At 35.9% G+C, this 16594-nt stretch overlaps 1 protein-coding gene across 8 annotated transcripts in view; it reads left to right on the forward strand.

Annotated features, from left to right (window-relative positions):
• The window catches only part of CFAP46 (cilia and flagella associated protein 46), an 84729-nt gene that overhangs the window by 25579 nt on the left and 42556 nt on the right, over positions 1-16594 (forward strand). For 6 of the 8 annotated variants that reach the window (XM_075757554.1, XM_075757551.1, XM_075757556.1 and 3 more), the window contains 11 exons: positions 1379-1591; positions 2846-3059; positions 3392-3538; positions 4280-4387; positions 6168-6349; positions 8367-8498; positions 10578-10743; positions 14501-14578; positions 14687-14832; positions 15345-15528; positions 16427-16586. In XM_075757554.1, the coding sequence (XP_075613669.1) occupies positions 1379-1591; positions 2846-3059; positions 3392-3538; positions 4280-4387; positions 6168-6349; positions 8367-8498; positions 10578-10743; positions 14501-14578; positions 14687-14832; positions 15345-15528; positions 16427-16586 (1730 nt within the window). Of the gene's footprint in view, positions 1-1378; positions 1592-2845; positions 3060-3391; positions 3539-4279; positions 4388-6167; positions 6350-8366; positions 8499-10577; positions 10744-14500; positions 14586-14686; positions 14833-15344; positions 15529-16426; positions 16587-16594 lie in introns of all 8 variants that reach the window. The other 2 variants (XM_075757552.1, XM_075757553.1) reach the window with 2 other exon arrangements.

The following is a 16594-nucleotide window of genomic DNA, read 5'->3' on the forward strand; positions in this document are numbered from 1 at the left end:
AAGTTTGCTTTCATTCTGGAGTGTGAATTTTAAAGTTCATTTAACGTTTATTTCTCTGAAACTAGAAGCTAATATCCCAACCTTCAAAACTATTCTATTAACATTTAGACCGTGAAATTCTATATTAAAAAATATTTTTCCCCAAATAAAAAAACTCTTCGTCTTGCTTTATAGCTCCTATAACTATAATGATGTCTGAATACGTGAATACATACAATGAATTACTGCAGTTTTCAAAACTAGTCTGTTCTATCCAATCAACTGAAATGAATAAGGGAGAGTAGAACATAGTAAGTATCGGTCTCACACGATTATTTCTTGAGAAGGGGGACAATTCTGAAGATGATACTTAAATTATCTTCTTTTCATGCTTATACTGATATTAGCCTTATTGTGACAGTGGTCATGTCCTGATAGAGTAGGATGTCAGAGTTGTGTCCCTAAGTCCGTTCATTAAATCTGAAGATTAAGTAAAGTTTCTCACACTGTCTGCTTGCAAATGTTCAGTAAAACAGGAAAAAGTATAAACTGATCGGAACCAAGGGACAATGATGATGAGGATTCTGTTCCAAAATTTGCTACTAAGCTGTTTTTCAGTTTACCCTATTAGAAGGGTAAACTTCCTATTAGAAGTCATAGGAAATAAGCACTTTGGTCTACTGGGTCCTGTACCACTGTTGACATAGTAATACCGTGTCAGTTTGTGCTTTTGGTTTTGTGACTTAACCATGGCCACTCTGTATAGTCATCCAAGACTGCATTTTTAATATTGCTTTTTCTAAGTAATGGTACATCGTGATAACTAAGAAAAAAAATAATAAAGCTATTGAAAGAAAGTTACTGCATAGACCATGAAAAAGATGTTATTCTATTAAAAATGAATTTAGCATTTCAAACATCTGGAGATATCTTTGAGTGCAAGAACACATTAAGTTGTTAAGTGAGAAAGATGCCTCCTTAACACTTGAGTGGAATGCCTTACTTGTATCTGTATTCGAGTAGAGCCCTGTCATGGGTATTTAATGATTTCTAGCGCTGATATGTGGATTCACACACACATTTCAAAAAAACATGTGGATGAAGCTTGAACTATAGCCACTATTTTTTAAGCTAATAGCATTTGATTGTCAGAGACTACTCATTTTATGTTGAAACTATATGATACTATATTAATTATGTTAATTCCTTTCCTGAGTCATCATCTCATCAAAATAAAATATAAGTTAATGGATGAAGAATTAATAAATGCAACTGAAAAGTAATTAAAAATTTGTTTTTGTTGTTGTTTGAGATGTGCTACTGCATATTTGACCTTATGATATTATTACTTTTAGTGTTGAAGTTTTGGAATAACGGCTTCTTTATGCTAATTTTATAGTTTATGGATAGACTACTTATCTCAGTATGCTATGGAAAACTTCCAACGTGCAGCTGAAATAGGAGAAGAATTGAATGAAGCCTGGATTGTTCACAATGCTGTGGTGTATATCTTAAACTACAATAGACATCTTATCTCTTCAGGAAGACAGAGGGAAATTATTGAGTATCTGCAGACTCTTCTTGGAGCCATCAAGACTGTTGGGCACAATGGGTAAATTTAGATGTTTGGTTATGAACATGCTCTTTTTTTCTAAAATGGAAAAATATTTTTACAAATGTTGTAAATCGCATTGTGCTGTGAAAGACTTATTTCTGGCTTTTATTAGTAGTAGAAGGACTTTGGTATATACAGAGTAGTTCAGAAGATAAATTTAATTTTGTGGTGTGAAAATGACTTTTTAATCCTTTCTATTTGTTCTTTGTTACTATTCACTATAAGCCATAATAACTTTAGACTAAGCAGTATTAATTTCTCTTCATTGTGGAATAGCAACATGTGCCTGTGAAATAGCATTCTGTTAAGCTAGTCAGAATGAACCAGGAAGATTTTCTTAGGCTTTGAGTTTGCAGGACAGCTTGGAATGTGTTTGCTTGCAGTCAGTTGCTCTGAAGTTGAATTATATTGTAATTACAGTTCATTGTAAATATTTCTAATCAGAGTAAGTTGGCTACTGCTGGTTTTGAAATAGAAAAGAAAAGAATAAAAAGAAAAATAAAGGAATGGTGCACATTAATAGACCATGAAAATGGGACTATGTATTTCACAGTGGTTTAGAGAAATCCTGTTCTGTAGTAAATGCAATAGGAGAACGACTGACTATGACAGAGGAGGTGCTCAAGTCAAAGTCTGACTGTGGGACAAAATCCTAGAAATTTTAGCACATTGTTGACAGTGACCTCAGCACTAGACAAACTGTTGGGACCAGCAGCAAAGGCAGCACTTTTAGCAGTATTGGAGAACAAAGTCTAAAGTGCATTTTCTGCAGAGATGAAGACTGCCAATACCTGCTTATTAATTCTGATAATTATATTCGCACATATCAGCAATAATCTGAGTCATAATTCAATTTATTAAATTTGTATTTTCTTAAACAAAAAAAAAGGTAATTCCAGCTCAGCAGTTGATTTGCATGAATAGTAATACAGTGTAATAAATAAATGGTTTTATGTGAGGGGTTTGGCTTAGGTTAATTTTTTTTTAGGAAATAAGTAGTTATTCATTTTATGCATAGCAGCCCACTAATAAAAAATATTATATTTTACATATGTTTGTCTGACATAAATATGATTTTTTTTTCCTGTGAGGAAATAGAAGCTTTAATTATAGAAAGAGCTGAAAAAATATGATGTAAACTGTGGAAGTTGGTTGTGGTTTTTTGTTCATTTACTTGACAGTACTAAACTTTATTACTTTCCTTTTATATCTGTTGCAGTATTGACTTCTGATTTTTGTTTTCGTCTACAGAAGTACTGTGATTTTATTGATGTTATGTAATGCTTTAGCTCGTGGCTTAATTCTTTGTTGGATTCCAAAGCCAAAGCTTGCTGAGAAGAAAAATAAAGATGCAGCAACAGACAGCAGCAGAAAAGCTGCAGCAAAGAAACATGAAAAAGCAAATGTTGTCCAGTCTGTTTCAGTAGATCCCAGAGGACTTCCTGATATCAAAGCTGCCTTAGAGGTACAAGGCCCTCATTTTTTTGTAGTCTTTTTTGGTCTGCTCTTATATATTACAGTTCATATAAACTAAATTGTAGAAATTTTTGCAATAAATAAGTTACCATCTTTTACAGTTCCTGCCACCACAGATCTTCTGCAAATGCACGCTGAAGTTCGTTACCGACTGGGGCTGAGGACTGTAACTTCTATTTGCTACATAGATTGACTTAATGGGGATGTTGTTAGGCTTAGAGAAGCAATAATTTTAAAAAAACTAATGGATGGCATGTTCCATACAAAGAGCTTTCCACATTTTCTTGTGTTTCGGTCTTTTTTTTTCTTCTTGGTGTTTAGATTTGTGAATTTGCCCTAAATGTGACAACTGGAACCATGCCTAATGAAACAGTACCTATTGCTGCACAACAACAGGTCATCGCTACGTGGGTGAAAGCAAAACAGTTAATTCAGCAGCAGATTGGACATAAACTTGGGACTGAGGAGGTATTATTTTTCTGAAATCCTGCATAATGTTGAAACTTTTATTTGAAAAATTAAAATTAAATTCATAAATTCATTTAATAAGGACTGAAGTTATCAAGGTGTATTTTCTTCTATATATTTGAATACAATGTGTAAATAAATTTTGACTGTAGTTCCCGTAAATCTTTACAGAATATAGCAAATTTTTCACATTGGGCATAGCTGTGAGTATATTTCTTAACTCTGCCTTCTGTTTTTAGCTCCCAACAATAATTATGGTGATGTTTGTCATACAATGACTGTATAACAGAGTTGGGTTTGAATTAATACATTTAATATAATAAAATGGCTACATTAAAAATGTTAAGGAAAATCAGCTATATTTATATCAACATTTAATATAGTCTCTTTATATATGGAAAATGGACCTAGTAAGTTGGAAATTAATATTTTATTCCTATCTCTTTATTTTATTATGTCTATAAAACCGGAATCACTTAGTGATATATAGAATTTATTGTATTGTTGCTGTGTTTTTTTAATGTTGAAACTGTTGTAGTTTAGTGTTCACAATGTTAATTAAAAATAAATAAATACATAAAATCCCTCATTTTAAGGACACAATAAGGAGACGAATACTTGCTTAATGCAAATTGAGGTTTTCAAACGTAGTTGTTATTACCTTGTCATCTTAATTAATGTCGTTAATAATGTTTAGTTGCAAAAAAAATCTGTTAATGTGAATTTTTTATTTCTGCTTAGAATAATGATGAAGCACAAAATCCTATGGCAAGAATTCTTGTTGGTCTAGAAATGTATTCATGTAATGGCTTGGGTCTCATGGATTTCGCTGTTCCTAGCTTATCTCAGGTATTTAGTTGCATGCTCTCAAAATTTAAGTAATTGCATAGTATAAATGTGATTTCAGTTTTGGATGGAGGCAAAATTAGTTTTGAAACTGTTATTGTACCTTTATTTCCTTTAAAACTTTCCAAGAGATTGAATAGTTAGAACAAGTAGAAAATTTTTGTGACTGAGTATTTTCATTTATCCAAAAAACAGATGGCAGTAGAATACCAGTATTAGAATTATTCCCATGTTGCTCTAACAGATTATTTCCATACCCATCAGATGAGTATAAAGGGTTCAGATGAATTCTATACAGAACCATGCTTCTGACCTTTCAATTTTGTGGAGAAGAGAAAACTTTATAGAATAGGCTGTAAAAGATCTTTATGATCACCAGGTCCAAATGTTACCCCAGCACTGCCAAGCCCCTCACTAAGCCATGTCCCCAAGCACCACATCTACACGGCTGTTAAATCCCTCCAGGGATGGGGACTCCACCACTGCCCTGGGCAGCCTGTTCCAGGGACTGACAACCCTTTGGGGGAAGACACGTTTCCTCACCTCCAGTATAAACCTCCCCTGACACAACTTGAGGCCGTTTCCTCTTGTCCTATCACTTGTTCCTTGGGAGAAGAGACCGACCCCCACCTGGCCACAACCTCCTTTCAAGGAGTTGTAGAGAGGTGTATTTTAGTGTTTGTATTGGAAGTATTAAGAATTTCAACAGAAAACTTCATGTTATAGTGAATTTACTTTTGGCAGCTGCAAGGTAGTACACAACTACAATTTGTTGCTATTTAAAGAATGGCTTTTTGATGAGTCTTACATAAGGAATAGTTCCTTCAAGTGCTTGCTTTTGATCAGTCTTCTATGATAACTAGTGCTGAATAGTGCCACACTTCTCCTGAGATCCTGTTGGTTACCAGGCTATTCCAGAGGAGTAAAGGTGGTGTAGAAAGGTTTATACTTTGTATTTTCAAAACAGTGAGTTGTAGTCTTACCTGTTTGATTACCACATTTATAATTTCTACCTCTTGTAAGGAGCTTTCTTAAAGGACTAAGATTTCCCCATTTAGCTAGGAATCTGGTGAAATTGTCTAACACTTTAATAGAAATCGTCTTCTTTCTAAAGACTAGGATCTGGGTCACTGTAAATATATAGGTATCTAATTCTAGTTGCTCTACAGATTTATGCTAAATATTATGAGTTAGCTCTAGCTATTACTACAGTGACTTAGTTTTGGAGAGCAGTATTGTAGTATCCTCATTTTGACCAATTCATTATATTTGTGTGTGTATATATACATCTATCTATCTCCCGTTATCTTAAAAAGATATAACTTTCTGACTGACACATGCAAAAGCAAGGAAGGTGTTTAGATCCTATAATGAAACTATATATGTTGTTGTAAAACCAGTTCTATCTCCCGTTCTTACATTTGGCTTAACTAAAATGGGCTCTGAATTTTGGAAGTCGTGTTCCACTGATTTTCAGAAGAGGACCAAAGACATATAATGAGTCCTGGCAGATACTGCTGGTCAAAAGGCATGCACGCTTACAGCTGGATTTACGTACACTATTATGATACTTACTTAAGGGTGAATGATGCTTCTCTATTGTATATCTTAATTGTTCTTGTAACTCTTTAGTTTTCTATATTGTTTTATCATGTACTTGTTCCATGTCCAGGTGGGTTGTATGGAAGGCCAGCTGTAAGCGTGTAAGTGCTGTAGAAAAGAGCATGATAAAAACATGAGATTTAAACTCTGTTTTTTCCCCTTCTTTTTCTCCCCCCCCCAGTTAGTGAAATTGGCTTTAGAATGCAGTTGGTCAGATTCCTTAGTGGAATTGCAGACACTGACACGACTTACATATTTTGCATATGTATCACATGACTTTGAAATAGTGATGACTTGTTCCAAAAGAATCTTGCAATCGGATGAGAAGTTTATCCACAATAGAGATACTAAGGAATATGAAATGTAAGTACGTGGAATTTTGCATGATCCTGTGGTATGCTTGAACTAAGTTTTGAAGAAAGAGTATATCAGTTAAATGCATCAGATCACATAATCAAAAGTGAATCAATCTTTTTTTACAAAGAAATTGTACAGTTAGAGGTGAAAGCGAAATTTTCCTACTTCTGCTGATTCTGTCATTACCAGTTACTTAAGTACTGCAGATGATGTTTTAACTCTGCAGTGTAGCCTGGGTAAAAGGCAGTGTGAGATCCAGATTGGGGCTGGACTCAGTTCAAGAAGATATATGAATTTTATTAATTATTTTATTATTTTATTATTGAGTCACCAAGTGACTCAACCGGTCATGTAGACGTGCGTTTGAGCATTGCTTTTCTGAAATGCTCTCTGTAATCATGGTCTTTTCACACTTTTATGATTTCCAAGCAGAAAGTAGCTTATTCTAGTTCGTTTGCTGATGCTGAGCTGGCTGTAATACACAAAGGGTCTACACAGTTTGTGGAACAAGATGGAGATGTGAGTGACAATAGGCGATAGCAGCTACTGTATTCCAAGCTCTGGTGTCAGGCAGTCTTTATGGTCCTTATTGCCACCTATGGATATGGGTGCAATAGGAATGTGACTCATTTCTTTAAAAGCCCAGTGTCTTACTTAACTGATAATTTAAAACTTTGATTTCAAAAGAAAAAAGGAAGAAAAAAAAAAAAAAAAGAGGTTTCATATATAAATGGATCTGTTGGTGAAGTCCTTTATTATAAAATGGTGATACCCTTCGATCCTTCTATTTTTTTATATGATTTCCTCCAAAAACAGAATGTAATTTTATCAAAAGGAATCAACTCCATTCAGTAACAATTTGTTGTAATTTGGGAAGTTTGAGGTAAACATGTGAAACACTTTGAATATAATTTATTGTTCATTTTTTCTCTCTGAGAAGTAATTTCTCTTTCAAAAAAAATATTCTACTCTTTGAAATTAATGGTGGTTTGCTACATGGGGAAAACATGTAAAAACCAAATAAGATATCTTAATATGAAATATATAGTTTCAGAACATTATAGAAAATTGAGAAAATACTTGCTGCATATCTAGCAATTTGCAAACTAGTGAATGAGAAATGTTTGATTCTTTGACAAGAAACGTAGTCATGGATTGTCAATGCTGTATCCGGAGAAATGGAAACAGCATTGGGAAACTTAGTTGTCTTATGGTAAAACACAGCTTCAGGACAAAGAAGGGTTAAGTATTATTTTTAACTTCTTGTGGTGGTTAACTTGTACTGTAGAACACTAGTGTCCCTCTTGTGGACACAAATTATAACTGTATGATAGTTCTCACCAGGGGTAGGAACTAGGCCAACTAGAAGGTCTGCGTTTCTGTATCTGGGTTGCATATTGTAACTAAGATTAAAAAAAAAATTGGTGCAAAATGTTTACTTCTTTTCTTACAAAATCACTATTAGCCAAAGGATACCAGATTTATTTTACTTATTTATTTTAACTGATTAGCTGCTGGGACTGACATTACATTCTTTTCTTTGAACATCATGGAATATGATCCGAATCATTTTTCCAGAGCCCTGTGCATACTTACCAGACATAAATGCGACCAATTCTAAAGAAAGTATCAAAAGTTGTCTAATTTTTCTGTTTCTGTTTTTAATTGCTTGCTATGTAAGTTTGACTTTGGACTAATAGTTTGTTTGATGTACAATAGTGAATAATGGGGAGAAAACCCCAGATCTATTTTCTCCTCTCGCTAAATGTAGATAATATTTTTTTTACCTGATTTCACAGTTATTTTAGAACTGTGAAAAAGATATTTTATTTCTAATGCCTTTTTGCAAAATGTCCAGTTTTTCAAATATTTTCTGATTTTAAAAGAAAAGCCAGTAGAAGCATTTGCAACTTCCAAAGCTAGGGACATCTATTTAGTAACAACTTGAAAGCACCATTGATAGGAACTGCTGTGTGCTTAGACTATAAGACTAGCACTTCTTGAATTATTTGCCTTTATTCAGGCCTGGTAACAGAGTGAGACAAGAAATGTTAAGCACTACTGCCTGTATACAAGGAAGGACTATAATGGAAAATTTGTCTGGAAGAAAACATGTGCGTGTAGCAGCATCAAAAGCCTTTGTTCAGAGTGCCAGGTATGTTTTATTCTGAGATGACTAATATAAAACAGACCTAAAATTTGATTTATGGATTTTAGGATCAACATATTATCTGTCAAGACTGATAAAAATCCAAATAGTTGTCAGTTAAAATGCTTAACAAAGGATTTGACAGATTTTTACAGTTCAGTAAATTTATCAAGTACCGTATCTTCCACATAGCTGGTCTTGTAATGTCGTAGGATCCTAGGAAAATCTGGTTGGAAGGGGCCTCAGAAAGGCTCTAGTCCAAACTCCTGCTCAAAGCAGGTCCAGCCCAGGACTTTATCCAGTCTGGTCTTGAAAACCTTCAGGAATGGAGACTGCACAACCTCTGTGAGTAACCTGCTCCACTGCATGACTGTACTCATGGGGAAAAGTTTCTGCTTATATCCACTATGAACCTTTCTTATTTCAACTTGTGCCCGTTCTCACTTGTCCTCCCATCCACTATGAAGAGCCTGACTGCTGCTGCTTCTCAATAACTTTGTTAGGTTATTAAGAAACTTCTCCTCGTTAGGCCCCCCAATGCCAACTCTTCATGCTGAATTAGCCCTGTACTGTCCAGCCTCTCCTCTCAAGGCAAGTGCTCCAGTGCCTGAATCATCTTGGTGGCCCTCCACTAAGCTCGTTCCAGTTTGTCCATGTCTGACATGTGTTGGGTGGCCTAGAACTGGATGCAGTAGTCTAGATGTGGTCTAAAGAGTGCTGACTAGAGGGTGATAATCAACAGGAACAGACAACAGATTGAGGGAATTAATACAGTCCAGAATGCTGCTGACTGTTGTTGCCAGAGCACACTGCTGGCTGGTTTTCAGCTTGCTGTCCACAAAAACCCCCACATCCTTTTCAGCAGAGCTACTCCTCAGCCAGTTAATCCTCAGCTTCTACTGTGGCAGAGCATCATATTAATATTGTGAACTGTATGTCATGAACCCAAAGTGGAAAGATTGCTTTAACTAATGAATAAGCAGGAGAAGGTGATATACATGGATGATGAATGACTTTGGTATGAATTCTTTGCTATTTGGAAGAAATAAATTAATGAGCAAAAGTAGGCAATTAGAACTCTTAGAAAATGAACATGTGATGGCTGATGTGAGGTTGTTAACATAATACTTTTTTCCTTCCATTGGTCATTAAAAAGGCTGATGAATGAAGTTAGACTAGCCAGTGTAACAGAACTCTAAGGTGATGTCATGTTGCAGGTGAATTTGTATTATTTTAAATTTGCGTGGTATAACAAGCACTTTTTCAGGAAGGACTGAGCTTATATATGTAATTCCACACATTCCAAAAGGGAGACAGAAAGTAGTGAGCAAATCTAGGCCTTAGTAAGTCTAGTGTTAAGACATAAGGTTTGTGAGCATATGGACTCTAATCATGAAGCTATGGGAGAAAATGGAAAAGATCGCCAGATTCCCAACCTACTTTTTTAAAAATAGTAAAACTTTTCAATGGGTGATTGTTTAATACCAATCCATAACTTTTAGCTACATTCTAAAGCTTTTGCTCACTTATATGAGTACTGTGTTGTATCACAATCTGGAGTATTATTAAATTTTATTCATACAAAGTAACATTTGCATGGAATGTGCTCAAAACAACTTGAATGCAGCTAGAGGCATTTGGGGTATATTCTTATGTTACAGTGGTACTGTACTATGCAAAATCCATAACATTTTAATAATTATTTTGTTCTATTTTTTAATGTTTTAAAAATGAGAAATTGACATAATAGGAAGCCGAAAAAAGTAGATTATTCCAATGAGAACATCTTGAGTAGTTTTCTACTATTTTTTAGTGAAAGGTCTTGAGCTAAGATTTCACAGAAATACAGTAAAACCATCAATATGTTACTTGTTTATTGCTACTTCTGCTGAATGTGTGAAGGTGTTTTGTATAAAAAAAATTGAAAGTATCTTTTGTATGAAGCTTGTGCTAACCCCTCATTGCTGATATTATATATGGTGGTGCCTAGATCAGGTAAACCTAGATGTTTCTCGAAGTAAAATCCTTTATTTTGGCTAGAGTGTGATTGTTTTCCTTCATTAAGCCGTACTTCACTTTCTTCAGGTACGCAGGTGAAGCCAGAAATTATTCCCTTGTAATGTTCGCAGCTAGACACTTTTGGAATACGTGTTTACCTTTGCTAGGTTCTCCACGTGACAGAGAGCAGTTTAAAGAACCTACTGAAATAATTCTTCAGAATATAATTAAAGCAGAATCTAAAGATAAACAGGTAAGAATATCTAATAGGTATTGTTAATTGTGCTTGTGTTTAGTGATTGGTACTGATGATAAAGAAAAATTTTGGTTTGCTCTGAAGCTCTGGGTGCATACTTCAAGATACCTTTTCTAAGAGGGGAAAGTGACTTATTTGTCATAAACACATACATCGTTTCTTAAATGCTTTCACATAGCACACATTCACACATACAGGGAATCACATACTCCTTTTTTCCATTTGGTGGTGGTTCTGGTTTTAGTCAACTGTCAGACTTGTGACAGTTTTCTTCAACATAATTTACTATCTGAAGGGCTGTAGCATTTCACTTTGTGAAGCTTACAAAAGGGAATATTTAGAAAATATTGAAAAGAATATCCAGAAAAAACCCTGTCACTTCCAGGAGTATGATAATAGACCTTAAAACACAAACTCAGGAAAAAAAAAGTGACTAAAGTTCCCCACATCTGCAGATTCAAATTTCTTTTCTTCCTGCAAAAAGGAATTTTTACTTTGCATATTTTCAGGTTTTTAACAGACTAGCACTTTAGCAGTAGGAAGGAGTTATAATTCAAACTATGCTGGGAGTCAGTGATAAAACTAAATACTGGTTGATTATGAACAGCATGTGTAAACTGAAGAAGTCATCCGTATGAAACAATACGTAGGTGATGCGTATCATGTAACACATCCCACCATATGAAATTTCTTCTGCACACTGAAACCTCTCTACACATTTACAACTTTTCTTACTTCAAAATTCCCCAGAGCTGATCCATTTCTCTGTCTAGATTTGATTTGCATGTCAGTTATTCTGATGTGAGTTTTCCTGTGCATTTTCATGGGCACAATTTCAATCAGAGCTTGAAGGGTTTATTAATAACTTATATTCAAGCTCAGTGGTGCCAATGTGGGTCTGCATCTGAGGTCATCAAGCAATGTAGTACAAAAATAGAAATCTTAATTCTGATTTCTCCTAAAGCCATGTATAAATCACAAGTAATCAGAGGTGGTGACTAGTCTGCTTGATTCTGTGATGAGTGCACTGTGTTCTTGGAAGCACAGTGAAGATTGCAAACTAATGGAACTTTGACAGTGTTTGGATATATAACAGTAACTGTCCACAGGCACAGTTCTAAAGGTTTAGTTATTTGCTGAGATGATATATTTAAAAACAAAAGTAATACTTCATTATGTATGTATAGTTAACTCACTACCACAGTGTATTTTCAGAGTGAACCCTTAATAAGCTGTATTAAAAAGCAAGACATTAATGTAGATAATGAAAGTACACAGTTATAGTTACATAGACTTTTAATGTCTGAAAATGTTAGTAATTCTTGTGAGTTAGACTATATAGTAATTTCTGATATTAATTACAAAAAAGTATTTCCTACAAACAGAGCATTCTATATTTTATTATTTCTGGAGTTACTGAATTATTTTTTTATATACTGTAGTAACCACTGTAAGAGGCAGGAACTGGTCTCTTGTGATCCTTGAGCAGCATAACTAAGCAATTTTTGAATGCCATCACATCTGGAGAAGCATATACCAGAAGATAACTTTTAGTTTAGTTCAGCAAGGCAATGGTTCATTTACTTGAGATATGTACCACCCTGAAAACTACAAATGGGTAAAAAACAAAAAAAGTAGAAGCAAGTGCTACAAAAGCTTTGCCACTGCTATTACTAACTTTCTTGAAACAAGATTACAGATTGTTTATTCCTCAATTTGCTGTGGTCAACATTGAAGTTATCCTTTACCTTCACGATACTTCCACAGAATCGTAAAATCATTTAAGTGGTTTGGGTTGGAAAGGACCTTTTAAAGATATTTAGTCCAACCCCCCTGCCATGGGTAAGGGCATCTTTCACGAGATCATGTTGCTCAAAGCCCCATCTAACCTGACTTTGAACACTCCCAATGATGGGGCATCCACAACTTCTCTGTGCAAGTTCCGGTGTCTCGCCACCATCATTGTAAAAAGTCTCCTCCTTATGTCCAATCTAAACCTACCCTCTTTCAGTTTAAAACCGTTGCCTCGTCCTGTCACTAAAGGCCTTTGTAAAAAGTCTTTCTCCACCTTTCTTGCAAGACACCTTCTATATTGAAAGGCTGCAATAACATCTCTTCAGAGCCTTCTCTTCTCCAGGCTGAACGATGCCAACTCTCTCAGCCTTTCTTCATAGGAGAGGTGCTCCAGCCCTCTGACTATTTTCATGGCCTCCTCTGGACTCATCGTAGCAGGTCCATGTCTGTCTTGTACTGGGGACCCCAAAACTGGACACAGTACTGCAGGAGGAGTCTTGTGAGAGCAGAGTAGAGGGGGAGGATCACCTCCCTCGACCTGCTGTCTATGCCTCTTTTGATGCAGCCCAGGATATGATTTGCTTTCTGGGCTGCAAGCGCACATTGCCAGGTCACGTCCAGTTTTTCATCCACCAGTATCACTAAGTCCTTTACCACAGGGCTGCTCTCAGTTTATCCCCTAGTCTGCACTGATACTGGGGATTGCCCCAACCTATGCGCAGGACGTTGCACTTGGCCTTGTTGAACTTCGAGGTTTGCATGAGCCCACTCCTCAAGCCTGTCACGGTCCCTCTGGATGACATCTCTTCCCTCTTTCAAATCAACTGCACCACTCAGTTTGGTGTCATCAGCAAATTTGCTGAGTGTCCACCAATCCCATTGGCTATGTCACTGATGAAGATATTAAAAAGTATTGGTCCCAGTATGGACCCCTGAGGGATGCCACTCATGAATGGTTTCCACTTGAACATTGAGCCATTGACTGCAATTCTTTGGATGCGGCCATCCAACCACTTCTTATGCAAGAAGGTTGTGGGGGACAGACCATATGAAAGGTCTTACAGAAATCCAGATAGACAACATCCACAGCTCTTTCCTTGTCCACTGATGCAGTCACTCCATTGTATTAGTCAGACCTTGTGCCTTCATGGAAGTAAATGCCAATTGGACCAAATCTGATAAATCTCTGAGGATTATGATTAATGTAATGATTACCCAAAAGTTGTAGCTGCAGCTCATATAATTGATTAGTGTAGTCCTTTATGTATTCAATGGTCAGTATATCAGTAGAACTGTATATTGATCTATTTGTGAAACAAGATAGTGAATTTATCTTTGAAGTTGCGAAACAGTGCTGTAGAGGGGAGGGAAAGTTACCATGTCTCTCACCTTTGAGTGAGAATTGTGATAGTCCAATTTTTACAGGTAAAGCCAGCTAAGCAAAATGGGATGAAACATTAACTCATCTTTTAAAAATTATCTGAAAATAGTCTGAAAAAATAAGCTGTTACTCATTTTTGACCAGAGAGGTTGCAGAGTCTGTGCTTGGAGTGTTCAAAAGGTGACTGAACAAGGCCCGGAGTGACCTGCTGTGTTTCGGCCTGCTTTGAGCAGGGGTGTAAACTAGAGAGCTCCAGAGGGTCCCTGCAACCTCAACTATTCTGTGATTCTCTGACAAGAGTGCTTCAAGATTTCGTGTTATTTAATCAGTGTAACTGATTGACTATTAGTCTGGTTATTGCTGTTTTGGTTTTGTATTATAGAACTAATTCTGGAGAAATGGCTGTGGTTTTCATCTCCTGCATAAATAGCTATTTAAGTAACAGGTTAATAGTTCGTATTAATTGTAGTAATGGGTTTATGAATGAAACAGAAGTACAATAATACTTAAAGACATATGTTAACTGAAAGATAAAGTGCTTTTTTTTCCTTTTTTTCTTTTTTTTTTTTGTCTGTTTAGGAGAAGAAAGATACGGTGCCTTTGCATCAGTGGTTTACAAAGGATTTTCAAAGTATTGAGTTATCAGTTGGATGCTGTCTCCCAGGCATGTTATTCCTTCTTTTGATCTAGTAATAAAAAAACCCCAGTATTTTGTAAGGTCATTATTCTAATTCTGCAGTATATTAATAAATAATTTGAATATACTTCAAAGGTGCTGAGGAAGATCTGACATTAAGAACCTCCTTGTATGGGTTATTATTCCACATATATGCTGACAGAGCTGACTGGGAGGCAGCACTAAAAGTCCTGGATGAAGCTATTAAAGTTTTGCCTCAGACAAGACACAGACTGTAAGTTGGTTGACTTATTTTTTTTAAAATAAGCATCCTGATTCTTGAGAAGTATGAAACTCTGAGTACTTTTTTTATTTTGTATTGGGAAATTTTTTTTTTTTTTTCAGTCTGTCAGTTCTTATAACAGAAAACACTGTTGTGTCTTTTTATGAAAAAAGACATACATTGGCAGTGCTTTTATCATTAATTTGTTCATAATATTTGTAAATTTCTTTTTTTTTTTTAAACTTGTATATAAGTAGTATCTTTCTTTTCCAAGAAAATAGGCTATATAGCAGAAACTTTAATATTCCTACCTTTAAACCCATTTACATTAAATGCAAGCTAAATTATCTGGAGTATTGTTTACATAGCCTTATCTGAGTTCAAAGATTTATGCACTTTTATGTGAGTTTATGAACTTTACATCTCTGTACTATACTGATATGAACTAGTATATTTATCCTGCTCACAAGGTTACTTTACAGGTAAAGATGCAAGTAATTTGAATATTTTTTGTCGTTTTCTAGCCTGATTTTTAAATATATGGCTACAGTGAAGGCAAGATTGGGATGCAATTTTATGGTGGACGTTCAGAGATTCAGAGATGAAAGTGAAGATTATTTGTCATATATGTGGCGTCATTTGGTAACAATCTCCAGAAGTATTGTTGGACAGTTAAGCTGTTTTCAGAATGCAATCATTGCTTTACAGGTTTGTTAGTTTTTACTATATGTTCAAATGCTGATAGAATGCTGTTTCTCAAGTGATTCATGGAATTGCAAGTACATAATTGAACTGGTAGGAAGGCCATATACTTAGAATCCCTCCAGGGATGGGGACTCCACCACTGCCCTGGGCAGCCTGTTCCAGGGACTGACAACCCTTTGGGGGAAGACATGTTTCCTCACCTCCAGTATAAACCTCCCCTGACACAACTTGAGGCCGTTTCCTCTTGTCCTGTCACTTGTTCCTTGGGAGAAGAGACCGACCCCCACCTGGCTACACCCTCTTTTCAGGGAGTTGTAGAGAGCCATCGGGTCTCCCCTCAGCCTCCTCTTCTCCAGGCTCAACACCCCCAGTTCCCTCAGCCGCTCCTCAGAGAACTTGTGCTCTAGACCCTGCACCAGATTCGTTGCCCTTCTTTGCTCACGCTCCAGTCCTCAATGTCTCTTGTGGTGGGAGGCCCAAAACTGAACATAGTATTCGAAGTGTGACTTCACCAGTGCTGAGTACAGGGGGATGATTGTTTCCCTAGTCCTGCTGGCCACGCTATTCGTGACACAAAATTTGACTATTACTTTTTATAACATTGAAATTGCTCTTCACCTGGAAAACAGTGTGTGGTTGAATCTTGGTAACCAGTAACAGTTCAGTTGAGTCCTGTCAGTGAAAAATGTCTAAAAGTAGCCAATTGCAAGAGCTTTTGATAAAGAATTAACTGGTAGAGCTTTCTGTTACATTCTGTTCAGTATAACTCTGATTATGTGATGACAAACTGTTCACTGTCAAATTAGAATTTTTTGATTCTGTTAAGACTATATTGAACTTTTGAATATCATTTCAATGGTTTACCAAATAGAAACAAACTGATCATTTATTATATTTATAGAAACAAGAAAATGTATGGCAGCAAGTTGATTATCTGATTGAATTTGCTGAATGGTTATACTGTAACCAGTTTCCCCTCAACGATGTTAATAAACCTCTGGACTGGGTGATAGATCTCTTGCTACACATGAAATTTTCTATGCAATCCTCACAAGAAGAAGGTATGTAA

The sequence above is a fragment of the Balearica regulorum genome, chromosome 7, assembly GCF_011004875.1.
Source record: "Balearica regulorum gibbericeps isolate bBalReg1 chromosome 7, bBalReg1.pri, whole genome shotgun sequence".
Classification (NCBI taxonomy): domain Eukaryota; kingdom Metazoa; phylum Chordata; class Aves; order Gruiformes; family Gruidae; genus Balearica; species Balearica regulorum.